The sequence below is a fragment of the Mobula birostris genome, chromosome 11, assembly GCF_030028105.1.
Source record: "Mobula birostris isolate sMobBir1 chromosome 11, sMobBir1.hap1, whole genome shotgun sequence".
NCBI lineage: Eukaryota > Metazoa > Chordata > Chondrichthyes > Myliobatiformes > Myliobatidae > Mobula > Mobula birostris.
Genome location: NC_092380.1, coordinates 57975874 through 57992391, shown reverse-complemented (window position 1 = coordinate 57992391; position 16518 = coordinate 57975874). Strand labels below are relative to the sequence as shown.

Below are 16518 nucleotides of genomic sequence, written 5' to 3'. Positions count from 1 at the left end.
AAGGGAGTAGAGGAGGTTAAAGAATAGATAGATAGATAGATAGATATACTTTATTGATCCCGAGGGAAATTGGGTTTCATTACAGCCGCACCAACCCAGAATAGAGCATAAATATAGCAATACAAAAACCACAAACAATCAAACAACAAAATGCAAACTATGCCAGATGGAAAATAAGTCCAGGACCAGTCTATTGGCTCAGGGTGTCTGACCCTCCACGGGAGGAGCTGCAAGTTCGATAGCCACAGGCAGGAACAACCTCCCGTGCCGCCCAGTATTGTATCTCGGTGGAATATGGCCAAAGTCCAACAGTAAGAAGTTCAATATCTGGTCTACAAACACGTTCCTCGATCGTAATATGACCCGAAGTGAACTGTTGCCTAATTGCCCCTGTTAGACTGTATGGTATACACGCTGCTTTTTAACAACACTTTACTCTTGGTTTAATAGGCTACACTGCCTCATTCCATTGGCATAAATAAACATCTCAGACTAAGTGTGGATTAAATATTGACTCGTGTTATTAAGCAGATAATCAGGGGAAGGTTCTACAAATCTCTGCTCACTTTTACATTGGGTGCAGAAGACAAGTCACTGTGGTCCACAACAGATGACCTCCTCATGTAGTTACAGCTTCTGGCTTGTGCAAGGTTGCCTTCATTACAACCTGTTTATTTGATTTTATTGACCATTACACCACTGGCGTTTAGGGCAGTAATGAAGGGCCTCCACCTCTGGCCATGCTCAGGGCTTCCTTCGTCATGTTGGTAGCTTCCTCTTGGTTTTCAGTACTGTCAGTTATGCAAGTCCCAAGCGAGGACTCAGGAATACCACCATACTCAGATGTAGAAGGATTTTTCATTGTTGTTTCCATAACAATTTCGTTTTATCAGTCAGGTTTGTTAGCCCTGAGCTGAATCCCTAAACCTGTAGGACTGGTGAACCACTCTTAGTCTGGTCTCTACCCTTTGACCTGTTTGACGTGGGAGACCCTACCAAGAGCCAAAGCATAAAGCCCTGATTTCAGCCGACATAGATCTCCGGGTCGTTGAGGCACACAAGCCTCCAAACCCAACGACAAGGTTTTGGTCCTCTTGGAGGATTGCAACCTAACCTGACGTAAAATAATGCTTGATTTACACATATCTGACAGAAACAGAGCACAACCTTTAGCACTGTGAACATCTTCCTAATAACAATAGAGCTCAGCGTGATATAAACACCACTCAGAGCTTAAATGGTGGTTTATTTAAACTAAACGATGATTTGACAGTGTGCTGCAACTTACTCCAGATCCTTTTAGGTTCGTGGAATGTGCAGCCCAGCATCACTTGGTAGTTTATTTTATTTTGGTCACAGCTGGCCCCTATCGTATTTCTTGAATATAAGAACCCGCCAAAAAGATCAGTGTAACTTTTTATGATTTGTTTTCATTGAATAATAGACAGATTCTAAAATCTTATAAACTTTCAGCTACGTCCCAGCAGAGCTCAGGAAGTTTACAGAACTTAGCCCAGACTTAACATTCTACCAAAGCACATCGTGTACTTTACATCTGTTTCTGTGTAGCTTACCATGGCTACAGCCAACATCCCCATCCGCTTGTTTATTGTAAGTGTGCACATTGGCTTGTGGATTAGACTGCCATTTCTGGTTTTGTAACCACGTCTTGAATGCCCATAAAATCCTCAAATATATGCTGGGCTCCAAAGGGGATGAATTGTTACATGACAATTAGAAAGAAGGAAACTGCACATGCTTGGGGCATGGAAAATCCATTGGGTGCATTTAAATATTAAAAAGGAAGCACCACATAAGAGATTAGCAGTGAGTAACAAAGGTGGTACATAGAAATATAGAGAAGAGAAAATCTGCAGATGCTGCAAGTCCAAGAAACCCACATAAAATGCTGGAGGAACTCAGCAGGCCAGACAGCATCTATGGAAAAGAGTAAACAGCCAAAACCCTTCATGAGTCCTCCATCTCTGGCCGTGTTCAGGGCTTCCTTCATCATGTCAGTAGCTTTTTCTTCGTTTTTACTACCGCCAATCACGCAAGTCCCATGCCCTGATAGAGGGTCTCAGCCTGAAACGTCGACTGTTTACTCTTTTTCATAGATGCTGCCTGGTTTGCTGAGTTCCTCCAGCATTGTGTGCATGTCACATTGAATTATAGAAGTTTGTATGGATGTGCACAGGTCTGGTTCCCTGATTTCCAAATCCTACTTTAGGAGGCAGTCCAAAAACATTAACTAGGCTACTTCTTGGGAAAAGATGGTTCTTTTATCATGTGGCCAAAGAGCTTTGACTTTTTGCAATATTAGACAAATGAGAAGTGAAGTTATTAAAGCACAGAAGATCCCAAAGAGCATGAAAGCATTGAAATATTTCCATTAGTGGGAGGACCTCGAAGAAGGAGTCATACTTACAAGATAAGGATGCAATTATTTAAAGCTAAGATGTGTTGGAATCTGTTGCCACAGAGAAATGGATCTTTGGAATTCTTTACTTTGGGGTTGTAGAGGCTGCAGGTATCTGAAATCAGGTAGATAATTTTTTTTTAAAAATTGGAGAATTGCGAACTCCGGGGAATTGGCACAAAAACAGAGTTCAAGCCGAGGGCAAATCAGTAATGACCATCCCACCTCTCTTCTGGGAGATAATTGGTAGAGGATGTGCATTCTTAATAGATTGTTGAATGTAACACTATCGCCTTGTTTCATTCTCATTTTTGTTTGTTGATTAATTACAGGGATTTTCTGATGTTAAGTATAGAGAGCGACGGAAGCAGATTGCAGAAATTGCTTTAAACTACAAGTAGTAAGTTGCATGCACACTCCAAGTTTGTGTGAACCCACTTTGCATGTTGTTTGAATTTGCACTGTCTTTCATTGACATCTTAAGTGAGAATTATATTAAACCAAGAATATTAATTGCTCCTTGTTTCTGCAGTGGTGAGCCAATCCCCAGAGTAAAGTACACCGCAGAAGAAATTGCAACTTGGTTAGTCTACTGTATATTCTATTGAGTATTTTTTTCTGTTGGTTAAGTATATGATGTGATTATATGTGATAATCTTAAGAAATATAAAGCTAGTTGACCTAATTAAACTCACTAATCCAGCAACCCAACTCTCCTTTCTGGCATTGAAACAATGTAACAATAGTTTCCCCCTACTGCATATAGTAGCAGATTTTTATATTAAGGTATCGCCAGAAGAAATTTTATCCACTTTCTTCTCAGTCTGAACTATATATAAAAGCTGGAAGAAATTTTTAGTTGTAAGGAATTTTGGAATATATGAAAAATAACTTTGACTAATAATGTTTTGTTCATCAAACTGGTGGACAGGAGGAATGAGGTTGCTTCTAATTTGAAGAGACCGTATCAGTTTTAAGCGCTTCTTGCTCAGGTGGCAGTCAGACAGCTTCCCATCAAATTTCTATATCAACAGAAAATGGTGCTTTTCAGTCCCAGCAGTACCATCTCGTACTGTAGATTTTGTACTTCTCCTCCAACATGTTTTTGAGATCTCCCTATTGTTTTCCAACTTCATGTTGGAGCAACTAGGCAGCAGTCATAGGAGGAGATACATCAGATGCATTCAAGATGATGAATGGCAGACAGGAGGACAGAGGTGCACGGGGCCATGTAGTGGTCAAAAGTAGTCAACTTGCCTGATACAATCTAGTGCAATACATTAGTTTTAACTCTACACGCTTCCCTGCGTCTTGCAATGTCAGATATAGTTCAGTGTGTTGTGCTTCCCTCTGAGTGGGAAGGGTATCATTTCAAGCCCAGCTCTACTAACTTGAATACATAATTCCAGTTGACCTTCCAATGCTGAAATGAAGGAGTGCTGAATTGTCAGCTATGCCATCTATTGCATGAGACACTGAACTTTGCCTTCAGTCATGAGAAGCAAAGACAGAGAAACAGTGGATTTTGCCCAGTATCCTGGACAGTACTCACCCCTCCGAATCCATTAAAACTCATAATCTGTTCATTTATCTCCTGATGGGATCCTGCTGTGTTCATTTTCCGACATTGCAGCAACACCTCATTGGCTGCATGCTCCACAGCTTTGAAATCACAAATTAGGTATTAGAGTGAGGTGGCTCCAACGATGAATCACCAGAGGATTGGACCTCCTAGTTAGTTAATGAGCTGTTATAGGTCAGGAGAGTTCGAGCTACAGTTGTGCTAATCTCAGCCAATATATTGGTGAATGTGCTACAATTTTATGTTCATTTGATGATTCACAATTAAGTCTCCCTTCACTTTTTTTACTGTCTCTAGCATAGCTATCAACTTTCAAAGACCCAATGGAATTGGAGATAATGTACCTGTTTGCAATTTCTCATGTGTAACGATTGGCTTTATTTCCATAAGGAACAATGGTCAGAGAGAAAAATGCACTGGAGTCTCAGTTCTCCATGTGAACTCTACATTCCTGGGACAACACGCACTATTGATTGTTATCTTTATTACATCAGTAGCTTCATAACAGCAGAAGTTCAAAGTGACCTGTCAGACAGCCACTGTAGCTAAGAAATTTGGAACATTCCGCCGCTTGCCTGGTTAACTGTATGCACTGTTGACCTTTGTGCTGTGTTGCTGTACAACAGGAGAGAAGTGTACACAAACCTGAAAACTCTGTATCCTACACATGCTTGTTCAGAACATCTGGAGGCTTTCAGGCTACTGGAGAGGCAATGCTGTTACACTGAGGATAATATCCCTCAACTTGAGGATGTCTCCTGCTTTTTGAAAGGTTAGCACTGATTTAAATGTTAATAGTTTGTCAAAGAGACCTATTTGAAAATGTCAAGGTAGAGTATATTTTCATATGCACAAGTTCATGATGCACAGGTGGAATGAAAGAAAGACTTACTTGCAACACCATCATAAGCATCAGGGACACAACAATTAAAAGAAAAGCAGCAAACCAATCATAAATTATACACAATTGTTACAAGAAAATACAATCAGAACAAATAAAATGACGAAAGAGCAACAACTTTTATTCATACAGCAAATTCAACACAGTAAAGTGTCCCAGGAAATTAACAGAAGAATTGTCAAAAACAGACAAAGGAGAGCCAGGGTGTAGAGATTAGCTTTATTTGCCTTTCGTACATCAAAGCATACAGTGAGATGTATCATTTGCTTTGCGAATATGCTAGCGGCAGCCTACAAGTGTTGCCAGATTTCCAGAGCCAACATGGCATGCCCACAACATACTAAACCTAATCTGCGTGTCCTTGGAATGTGAGAGGAAACCAGAGTACTTGGAGGAAATCCACACAGTCATGGGGAGAATGTATAGACTCCTTACAGCCAGCGGTGGGAACTGAACAGCAATTGCCAATGGCAGATGCTGTAAAGCATCACACTAACCCCAGTGCTACCATCACCCCTGCTTTGCTACCGGAGGCAATTGGTCAAAAGGGATATATTTGAGCCGGCCCTTGAAGGATTTGGGGATGTGAAAAAAAGTTGAGAAAAACAATACCATTTCACGTCTGCAGTGTTGCACAAAATTGCTGTTCTTGAGTTATATTGCTCACCGCACTTCACAGTAGGTCAGACTGAGGTGAGCCACGTTGAACATAGTTACTGACACATGCTTCCAGCCTGTTAGAAGTCAGAGCTGAGTATTATTGGTTTTCCCATGAGTTAAAAAGAGCCCCATATAATGTTTTAAATGCTTTACTCAATTGCATATCAGCACTGGCTGGGAACCACGTACCATGAAATGGCACCTATAATGATCTCTACTAGAGTGATGCTGGAGCTGCTAACATTAATCCAGATTTTAGCAAGGGAAAGATGTGCTGATTTCTAATTCCTAACTTTCGATCTGTAAAGTTTTGGTTTAGCTGTAATGAGTAAGTTGCATCAAGTTCAGCAGGTGGTTGGCATAGTTACTGGTTGGAAAATACTTTCTCACCCAGAAAGAAATGTAAAGGACACAGCCTGAACTTGGATATCTAGGATCAGTTCACACTTAACATTGGGACTTGGAGCTCCCTATCATCACAATGGCAAGCTGCATGCACCAAATGGACAGCTTCAGGCAGCTCACTGGAGGAAGCTTCTTGAAGATTGGGACCATGCAGATAAATGTACGGGAGCAGCCAAAGAGATGTAACTTTCGAGGACAGGAGAGAGGGTGGCCAGTGGTGATGATTGAGGTAGGGTGAGCTGGGGAACCATGGTCGTTTTGCATGTTGGAGGGCAAATACTGGGAGTCAGTGGCCTGCGTGACAAGAAAATGGATCTATCCGACATGCAAACAAGGAGTGAAGTTATTGGTGTTACCCTGAAGCAAATGGCATCTTGGTTTTCCAGAAGCCACGTGAGGCATTTTCTTAGTCCAGGACAAGCTAATGTTACTGAGTAGGTCTCTTTAAAGGATATGTAGAAGGTCTCATCCTGAAACCTTTCATACCTGCATTAAATTAAGCATTGACTCACTGTCTTCTTTTTGGAAAGCTTAGTTTCCCACTTAGAAAATGAATATCTGCCCTTGAATATATTGGTCTCTTCTATCCTGTAACAAGTTGCATCCATAAGCACCTCAAATGTTTATATAACTAAAGAAAGGATGCTTCCACTTTTATGACCCGTTGAGATTTAGCATAACAAATATCCCTTGTTTCTTTGCTCAGAACACTCAGGATTTCAGCTCTGGCCTGTGGCTGGGTTGCTTTCGGCCCGGGACTTCCTGGCAAGCCTTGCTTTTCGAGTTTTCCAGTGCACGCAGTACGTCAGGCATGCCTCCTCGCCAATGCACACTCCTGAGCCGTAAGTCGAAGCAATAAACTAAACCGCGGTATCATGTTCTGGAAACAAATCGCTAAAAGTCTGTAATGAGAATGCAAATGCTGGAAATGAACAGCTTGTCTGTCAGCACCCGTTGGTTTAGTCAGAGTGCGGTTTGCTTCATCTAGGGATTGTGACAGAACTCTGTGAACTTCTGTTGTTGTTTACATTATGGTGTTGTTGCTGACGATACGAAGATAGGTGGAGGGGCCGGTAGTGCTGAGGAAACAGAGTCTGCAGAGAGACTTGGATAGATTGGAAGAATGGGCAAAGAAGTGGCAAATGAAATACAATGTTGGAAAGTGTATGGTTATGCACTTTGGCAGAAGAAATAAATGGGCAAACTATTATATAAATGGGGAGAGAATTCAAAGTTCTGAGATGCAACAGGACTTGGGAGTCTTCGTGCAGGATACCCTTAAGGTTAATCTCCAGGTTGAGTCAGTGGTGAAGAAGGTGAATGCAATGTTAGCATTCATTTCTAGAGGAATAGAGTATAGGAGCAGGGATGTGATGTTGAAGCTCTATAAGGCACTGGTGAGGCCTCACTTGGAGTACTGTGGGCAGTTTTGGTCTCCTTATTTAAGGAAGGATGTGCTGATATTGGAGAGGGTACAGAGAAGATTCACTAGAATGATTCCGGGAATGAGAGGGTTAACATATGAGGAACGTTTGTCCGCTCTTGGACTGTATTCCTTGGAGTTTAGAAGAACGAGGGGGGACCTCATAGAAACATTTCGATTGTTGAAAGGCATGGACAGAGTGGATGTGGCAAAGTTCTTTCCCATGATGGGGGAGTCTAGTACGAGGGGGCATGAATGAAGGATTGAAGGGCGCCCATTCAGAACGGAGATGCGAAGAAATTTTTTTAGCCAGAGGGTGGTGAATCTATGGAATTTGTTGCCACGGGCGGCAGTGGAGGCCAAGTCATTGGGTGTATTTAAGGCAGAGATTGATAGGTATCTGAGTAGCCAGGGCATCAAAGGTTATGGTGAGAAGGCGGGGGAGTGGGACTGAATGGGAGAATTGATCAGCTCATGATAAAATGGCGGAGCAGACTCGATGGGCCGAATGGCCGACTTCTGCTCCTTTGTCTTATGGTCTTATGGTCGTATTACTGTTGGACAAGGTGGTCTGATTGGATTTCTTTTTTCATACACAGCGTAGGGCACTTAATTACTGTCACGTTGGGAGAAAGCATGTTACTGTCACATAACTTTGCAACGGAATTGCTGTGTTTCACAAAAAGGCAGAGTAGATACAGTGCTAGTGGTATCTGTATGTGGGGTGGAGAATGCATAACTAGTCTCCATCCGAGTCAGATTTATTCTCATGTGCACTGGTTCAGCTAGAATAGAATTGGAATTGGTTTATTATTGTCACATGTACTGAGATACAGTGAAAAAAATGACTTGCATACTGTTCATACAGATCAAACCATTAATATAAACCATATGATATAGGAGCAGAATTAGACCATTTGGCCCATCGAGTCTGCTCTGCCATTTCATCACGGCTGATTCATATTTCCTCTCAGCCCCAATCTCCTGCCTTCTCCCCGTATCCAACCATGCGCTGACCAATCTAGAATCTATCAATTTCTGCCTTAAATATACATAAACACTTGGCTCCCACAAGTGCCTGCAGCAACAAATTCCATAGATTCACCACTGTCTGGCTAATGAAATTCCTCCTCATCTCTGTTCTAAAAGGTCACCCCTCTATTCTGAGGTTGTGTCCTCTGCTCTTAGGCTCTCCCACCTCAGGAAGCATCCTCTCCACATACACTCTATCAAGGCCTTTCATTATTCAGTAGGTTTCAATGAGATCACCCCACATTCTTCTGAATTCTAGTGAATACAGATCCACAGCCATGAAACACTCTTCATATGACAAACCATTTAATCCTGGAATCATTTTCGTGAACCTACTTTGAACCATCTCCAGTTTCAGCACACCTTATCTAAAATAAGGGAGCCAAACCTGCTCACAATACCCCAAGTGAGGCCTCACCAGTTCTTTATAAAGTTTCAACATTACACCCTTGCTTTTAAATTCTAGTCCTCTTGAAATTAATGCTGACATTGCATTTGCTTTCCTCATCACAGACTCAACCTGTAAATTAACCTTTAGGGTATTCTGACACAGGACTCCCAAGTCCCTTTGCACCTCAGTTTTTCTATATATTTTCTCTTCATTTAAAGAATAGTCAACTCTTTCATTTCTTCTACCAAAGTGCATGACCATACACTTCCCAACAGTGTATTCCATCTGCCATTTCTTTGCCCAATCTACTCATCTGTCTCAGTCCTACTGTACCACTCTAGTACCTCAAAACTACCTGCTCCTCCACCTATCTTCATATCATCTGCAAACTTTGCAGCAAAGCCATAAATTCCATCATCCAAATCATTGACATTTAACATTAAAAAAATCAGTTCCAACACAGACTCCTGTGGAACACCACTAGTCACTGGCAACCAACCAGAAGAGATTCCCTTTATTCCCACTCATTGCCTCCTGCCAATCAGTTACTGCGTTTTCCATGCTGGACCCTTTCCTGCAAAACCATGGGCTCGTAGCTTATTAAGCAGCCTCATGTGTGACACCTTGTCAAAGATCTTTCTAAACATCCAAGTACACAACATCAACCAACTCTCCTTTGTCTATCCTGTTTGTTATTTCTTCAAAGAATTCCAACAGATTTGTCAGGCAAGATTTTCCTTTGAGAAAACCATTCTGACTACAGCCTACTTCATCATGTGCCTCCAAGTACCCTGAGACCTCATCCTTAATAATCAACTCCAGCATCTTTCCAACCACAAAGGTCAGACTAACTGGCCTATAATTTCCTTTCTTCTGCCTCTCTCCTTTCTTGAAGAGTGGAGAGGCATTTGCAATTTTCAAGTCTTCCAGAATCATCTTAGAATCTGGAGATTCTCAAAAGATCAATACTAATGCCTCCACAACCTCATCAGCCACCTCCTTCAGAGCTCTGAGGTGTACCTGTACACCATCTGGTCCAGGTGAACTATTTACCCAAAGTCCTTTCAGTTTTCCCAAGAGCCTTCTCTCTAGTTATGGTAGCTTCATAGACTTCATGTTTCCTGACACCTAGAACTTCCACTATGCTGCTAGTGTCTTCCTCAGTGAGGACTGATGGAAAATACTTATTCAGTTTGTCCGTCATTTCATTGCCCCCCCCCCCTTTACTACCTCTCCAGCATCACTTTCCAATGGTCCGATATCCACTCTCGCCTCACTTTTACACTTTGCATTGAGGTAGAATATGGGACATGATGGACAGGGTAGTCCCCCCACCCCACCCCCTTCTGCAGTCTCTAGAATTCCTGTGTGTTGAAATTGCAGCCAGTCAGGATACTTTCTGTTGTAGCGTGGATGAAATCACTGGAGAGACAGAGTCACTGGTAGATACAAAGCAGCTTCTTTATTCGACACAACAAGGTACAGTACAGCAGGCATCATACGGACGAAGTCGCTTTCAGTAGAAAGATCTGCTAGATCAATGTGGGCTCGATATTTACACACTAAACAGAAAGGCAATCGCTACTTAAAAAGTTACAGACAATGCATAGACAATGCTTCCTCTTGAAGCTACATACAAAATATCACACCATCCTTTCCTTCCGACACCAGCATGTCTGGGTTGATATCCACAGCCTTTAGGAATGCAAGTTAAGTCCACAATACATTTATTTGGCATTTCCCATGCTAACATAGAAGACAATTAATATTTATAATGTATAGATAATACTGTCTTCAAAACTACAGCATCAGGTCAAACTACGGCGCCAGAAGCATCTGGTATTCACACCTTTTAGGAAGCACATTGTTGTGGACTCAATCCACAGTACTTTGTCAAATAGGAGTCTGGTGGCCAAAGTCATTTAAGTGTAAACAAATCATCTACCCAACAAAAAACTCACTCTAACAGTTTCTCCTCTTGGCCCTCCTGGACAAAACTTAAATTTGTATCAAGAAAGGCCAACCTAGGAGGATCTGCTCAAATAGGGCCGCAAAAATGCCGTATCTTGAAATTCCTCCCCCCACTTTTATGTACCTCTATCTATCCTAGCATTACCTAATTGCTACCTACCAAGTGTTAAGCAGAGAGGCTGTCCCAAGTCTTTAGAAGTGCGACTCCATTCACGTGCCTGTCGCTTTCCCTGCACGCTGACTGCAGCTTAATCGCATTCCTTTGTCTTCAGCCCTTCATCCTATGTTTGCCGAAAATCTCCTTCCAGGAGCACCCACAGGCTCTCTCATCGATGTACAGAAAGGGGTTGGGGTGGCCTCCAAGTAAATGTCTGCAAGGACCTCTCCCCGGTGGCACCCCCTTCCAAACTGTCTGGTCGATCACTGCTGAAAAGGGTCCAGTTCCTCAGACTGGGGGTGACTGCTTTCAGATGCCGTGCGCAGTCTGAAATGTAATCGAAGTGGTGGAACTTGCCGTCTCTGCTTGAACTCGAAAATCCCTCCCCGTCTATTTCCCAATAAATTTCTATACTATGCTATAAAATTAATCATCTACCTTCAGCAACCAGCCTTCTTTACAGAGAACCTTCATCATCACACTTTAGCAGGCTATTCATGGTTTTCCACCACGTTCTCAGTGTCTTCTGCCACGCTTTCAGCGTTTTCTGCCTTTGCGTGTTCTCCGGGTATGTTTTCATCAGCTGTGCTCAGGTCTGGCATGGCCGGCTGGTGTTCCTCTCTTAAGTTCTCTGAAATTACATGGTTACTGGGTACACTTGGTTCCCCACTCTGTCTGTGGGAGCAACAAGAGGGAGAGTCGTATGCTTTAACCTGAGTCCGCTGTTTCCACTGGCTGCCTCGCCGAGTCTGTACACAGACACATGTATCATTGGTTAAGAGTACCATCTGTGGTCCTATCCATTTGGGAACAAACCCCGGCCTTTCCAGCAGCACCCTCACCATAACATGGTCACCGGGCTGTGGAAGGACTATCCCCTTTCCCTCTGGCTCTCTCTGATCAGCGATTCGCTGTTGTTTCACTTGATCCTTTAATACTTTAAGTTGGTTATAAAGGTCTTTCACATATTGGGTCATTCTATCCCTGTAAGCCCCAGGCTCCCCACAACCTGTAATTACCCCATAAGGGAGTTGCATTTCTCACGCCATCAATAATTTGTAGGGGCTGAGACCCAAAGTGTGGTTCGGGGTTGCGCGTAATCTCATCAAGATTCCTGGTAATACATCCACCCATGTCTTTCCTGTCTCAGCTATAGCTTTGGCTAACGCATTCTTAATTGTTCAGTTCATCCTTTCTACCATCCCTGAACTCTGGGGGTGGTAGGGTACATGGAACCGTTGTCGAATCCCTAGCAGTCGGAACATTTCCTTCATCACTTTCCCCATGAAATGTGCTCCCTGATCTGAATCCACCTGAACTGGGGTTCCCCACCTTGGGAGGATTTCCTGAACTAGGATCCATGCAGCGGTGCGGGCGGTGCAGTCCCTTGTTGGGAAATCCTCTACCCACCGGGTGAAGTGATCCATAATTACTAGACAGTAACTTTTCCCCCTGCTTTCTGGCAGGGGCCCTGTGAAGTCTGTCTGGATGTTTTCCTAGGATCCCCTCGGCCGAGGCTGATTTGCTAGCTGTAGCTTTCTGCCCTTACCAGGGTTATGCTGGGCACAAGTGATACAACGGCGGCAGAATTTCTCAACATCCCTGCCCATCCCCGCCCACCACCAGACTGCCAGAGGGTTGTGATCATGCTCTGCCTTCCCTGATGCATCACCCCATGATATAACTTCAATAGTATCTACCTAATACATGGTGGAGCCACCGTGACCCTTTCCTCCCCATGTGTCCAGCACCCATCTGATCCCTCCTTTGATTCTTTTCTCCTCCATTTTTCCTTCTCTTCTGCTTCTACCTCTTCATATAATTTTACTAAGCTGGCTTCTGTTGTTTCCTCCTGCACACTTGCAATTTCAATTGCCTCTTGTTCCTCTGCTGCCTTATTGGCAGTAATGTCTGCTCTCGGAGTATCTGGGAAAACTTTATGTTCTGGAGTGGCCGCAGTCTCTCCGAGTACCCCCTGGTGTTCTTGTTCTTTCGCTATACCCTGAACAGCGGTCAGTGTGTCAGTTTGTATAGGGCCCTGCATAGGGAGTTTAGACAGACCCTCCTCTATTTTAACTGGGTCTATCTTTACCTGCCCACAATCTTGACTTGTGTGTAGCCCACACTGCTGGAAACTGCTGACAAGGTAACCCATAGACCCCATCCGGGCTGCAGTCTCTGGTGATCGGGGCAGCTGTGACTATGCTAGGCAGGTTGTGTATTCTGTTGGTTGTATGTGTTCACTGCCCCTGATTCATCCATATTATTTCTCCTTTTCCCGAATCTATAACAGCTCCTGCTTCCCTTAGGATGTCTATTCCAAGGATCGCACCCTCATTATTTGGACATACCCAGAAATACACTGGAAGCTGCACTCCCCTGATTCCTAGTACCTGCAATTCGCTTCTTTCTGATTTTACTGTTTTCCCTCCTACACCCCTGATATAACTGGCCTGTCCGGTTGTTGGTAAGGGTAAGTCTGTTATCGATACTGATGCCCCTGTGTCCACTAACATATTGCATTGCCGTCCCCCCAACAATGCCGTTGTGTACATCCGCAGGTCACCAGCGCTGGCAGTGGAGCCCGCTGCCACATCTTTTTCTGCCCTAAGAGGCGCTGTCACTAACTCTTTGATCTGATTGACAGACGGACTGATTGCTGATGGGGTAAGTGAGTGAGTGGGCTGTGACCTTTGCCTGGGTTTTCCCTCTCCCTTTTGGACACTGTCTCCAGCCATGTCCCGACAGGTCACAGCTGTAGCATATCAACTCCTTCATTGTCTTATACCTGGTCCTACAGTCCTTTGCTTGGTGCCTTGGCTGCTGGCAAGCAAAACAAACTCTCTGGGACATCACAGCAGCTGCATTCACTATACCCACTTTAGGATTTCTCTCGCCTTTCCTTTGGTCTATCTCACTGGCCCACAGAACTATCGCAGAGTAGGTGGACCCTACTGTTATGCCTAAATCTAAAACTTCCTGATGGGCTGAGCTCAGGCCTTCCTTCAGCATTTTTAGGAAGACTGGGTCATCCCTCCCTGGATTATCCAACCCTGAATACTCCTCATATGCTCGATATTTACGTTCTGCATAATCCATGGCTATCTCGTCAGCTTTTTGAATCACTGCCATTATCGTTCCCCAGCTACTCTTGCCTCGCCCCAGGCGCTGCCTCACTTCCCCTTTAAAATAGCGATATCTTTCTTCATTACTGGGGCTCCCGGTAGTTGCCCATGTACCATCCCGCACCCCCTGGGCCATCCTGTCCCACATATTCCTCAGGCACTTGCCTTTCACTAACACGTGTATATCTTTAGGGTGCATCTGGTGAATTTCAACCATTTCCTCGAGTTTGTGCCAGAATTCTGAATTCCCACAGGCGACTTTAAGTGAGGGCAATTCGGACAAAATGCTCTGTTTCTCCCCAGGGGTGAAGGGCTTATGAATAGTCGTAATCAAGGTCAAGGACTGGCTCGGATCATCAGGGTTCTCAACCTGACGTTGTCTGACTTCAATAGGTGCCACTCTGGTAGTTCTCTCTGGGTAAAACCTCTCCCTGAGATATCTCCACACTAATTCCCACACTATGCAAAATATCATAGACGGGTAGCAGTTAAACAACATATAGTTAAAACCGCAGAGTATGTATTCCACAATCTGCCACTTTTGAGTATCTGAACTCATGATGCCTGCTCTATTCCTTTGCATCACACTAGCACACACACACACTAAAATGCAGCTCCCTGAACGAGTATACACACTCCCACTCTGGCGTCTCGAACCGTACCGTTGGTTACCACCTTTCGCAATTGGTGGTCCAACTCTCACCAAGTTAACCAAGTCAACATGCAAAGATTCCTCACGTACATAAACACACATGCACGCGCACACACTACTTTAATATCTACCAGTTCGGCTCTCCACATTTGTGATACTTCGTGTTCCTGTGTACCACCGACCGAACAGATCCAAGTGTGAGTGTTGTTTTAGAAAAATACTCACCAACTTAGACCGCTAGGAATGCTGGCCTCACGACAGGTCACAAAGTATCCCACTCCTGACACCAAATGTTGTAGCGTGGATGAAATTACCGGAGAGACAGAGTCACTGGTAGATACAATGCAGCTTTTTTATTCGACACAACAAGATACAGCAGGCATCATACGGACGGAGACGCTTTCGGTAGAAAGAGTCTGCTAGCCCAATGTGGGCTCGATATTTATATGCTAAACACAAAGGCAATCGCTACTTAAAAAGTTATAGACAATGCATAGACTATGCTTCCTTTTGAAGCTACATACAAAATATCACACCATCCTTTCCTTCCAATGCCAACATGTCTGGGTTGGTATCCACAGCCTTTAGGAATGCAAGTTAAGTCCACGATACATTTATTTGGCATTTTACCTGCTAGCATAGAAGACAATTAATATTTATAAAGTATAGATAATACTGTCTTCGAAACTACAGCAGCTGGTCAAACTATGGCGCCAGAAGCATCTGGTATTCACACCTTTTTAGGAAGCGCATTGTTGTGGACTCAATCCACAGTACTTTGTCAAATAGAAGTCTGGTGGCCAAAGTCATTTAAGTGTAAACAAATCATCTACTCAAAAAAACTCAGGCTAACACTTTCTATAGTGATTTGTAGAAGTTGTTAGAGTATTTGGTGACATACAGAATCTCATTCAGCTTCTTAGAAAGTGGAGGCACAGGCATGCCTTCTTTATGGTTGCATCAATGTGCTAGGCACAGGACAAGTCATACAAAATGTTAACATTTGAAGTTATTAATTCTTTCTACCATCAACCCTTATGAGGCAGTGAATGAGTTGGCTATTTAGAAAGGGGAGAATGAGCCTTGGCTATGATGTCTTCTCAAGCAGACATGAGGTGATTGTGGCTTTGAGCAGGTAAAGTGAGTCGATAAAACAAACAAACAAATCTTTTTGCACTTGACTAGCTCATTCTGATAGTATCCTTAACATCAATATCGTGTTTCTTGTAACTTTGTCTTTCACAAAACCACACTGTTCTTTGCCTTTTTCAGCTTGTATCTTACTTTTAGCTCTTGTCATCAAAATTCTTAGAAGTATCTTGGTGATATGACTCATTAAACTTACGGTCCTATGTAATTCACATTCTATTGCTCCAGGTTTCTTAGGAAGAGTGATAAAAATTGATTTTTTCATTTCTTCTGGTATTATTCCAGTCTCATAAATGTCATTGATTAAGTCCGCAAATCTTCAAGGGCGATAATTTGTTCTATTACTAATTCATCAGGCCCTGCTGCCTTTCCTTTCTTCATCTTATTTATTGCATTACGAACTTCAGATTTTAAAATACTTGGACCTTCAATGTTCTTCTTAATTTCTTACTTTTCACCTCAATCGTCTGAAGAACAGAAGAGCTTTTTACCAGTGATCTTCTTGATTTGTTGATGTAACCTTTTTGGATCAGTAATAGGGATTTTTTCTATTTGCTCACATTCCTGGTTTAACCATTCTTCTTTGGCTTTTTGACATAAGCTTTTAACTTTTTTTATCTAAGGACTTATATCCTATAGGTTTTGCTTTCT

The 16518-nt window shown here is 43.1% G+C and overlaps 1 protein-coding gene across 1 annotated transcript in view; it reads left to right on the top strand.

Annotated features, from left to right (window-relative positions):
* The window catches only part of th (tyrosine hydroxylase), a 69778-nt gene that overhangs the window by 33256 nt on the left and 20004 nt on the right, over positions 1-16518 (top strand). The window contains exons 5-8 of the mRNA XM_072273120.1: positions 2752-2819; positions 2952-3002; positions 4628-4773; positions 6674-6809. Coding sequence (XP_072129221.1) covers positions 2752-2819; positions 2952-3002; positions 4628-4773; positions 6674-6809 — 401 coding nt within the window. The remainder of the gene's footprint in view (positions 1-2751; positions 2820-2951; positions 3003-4627; positions 4774-6673; positions 6810-16518) is intronic.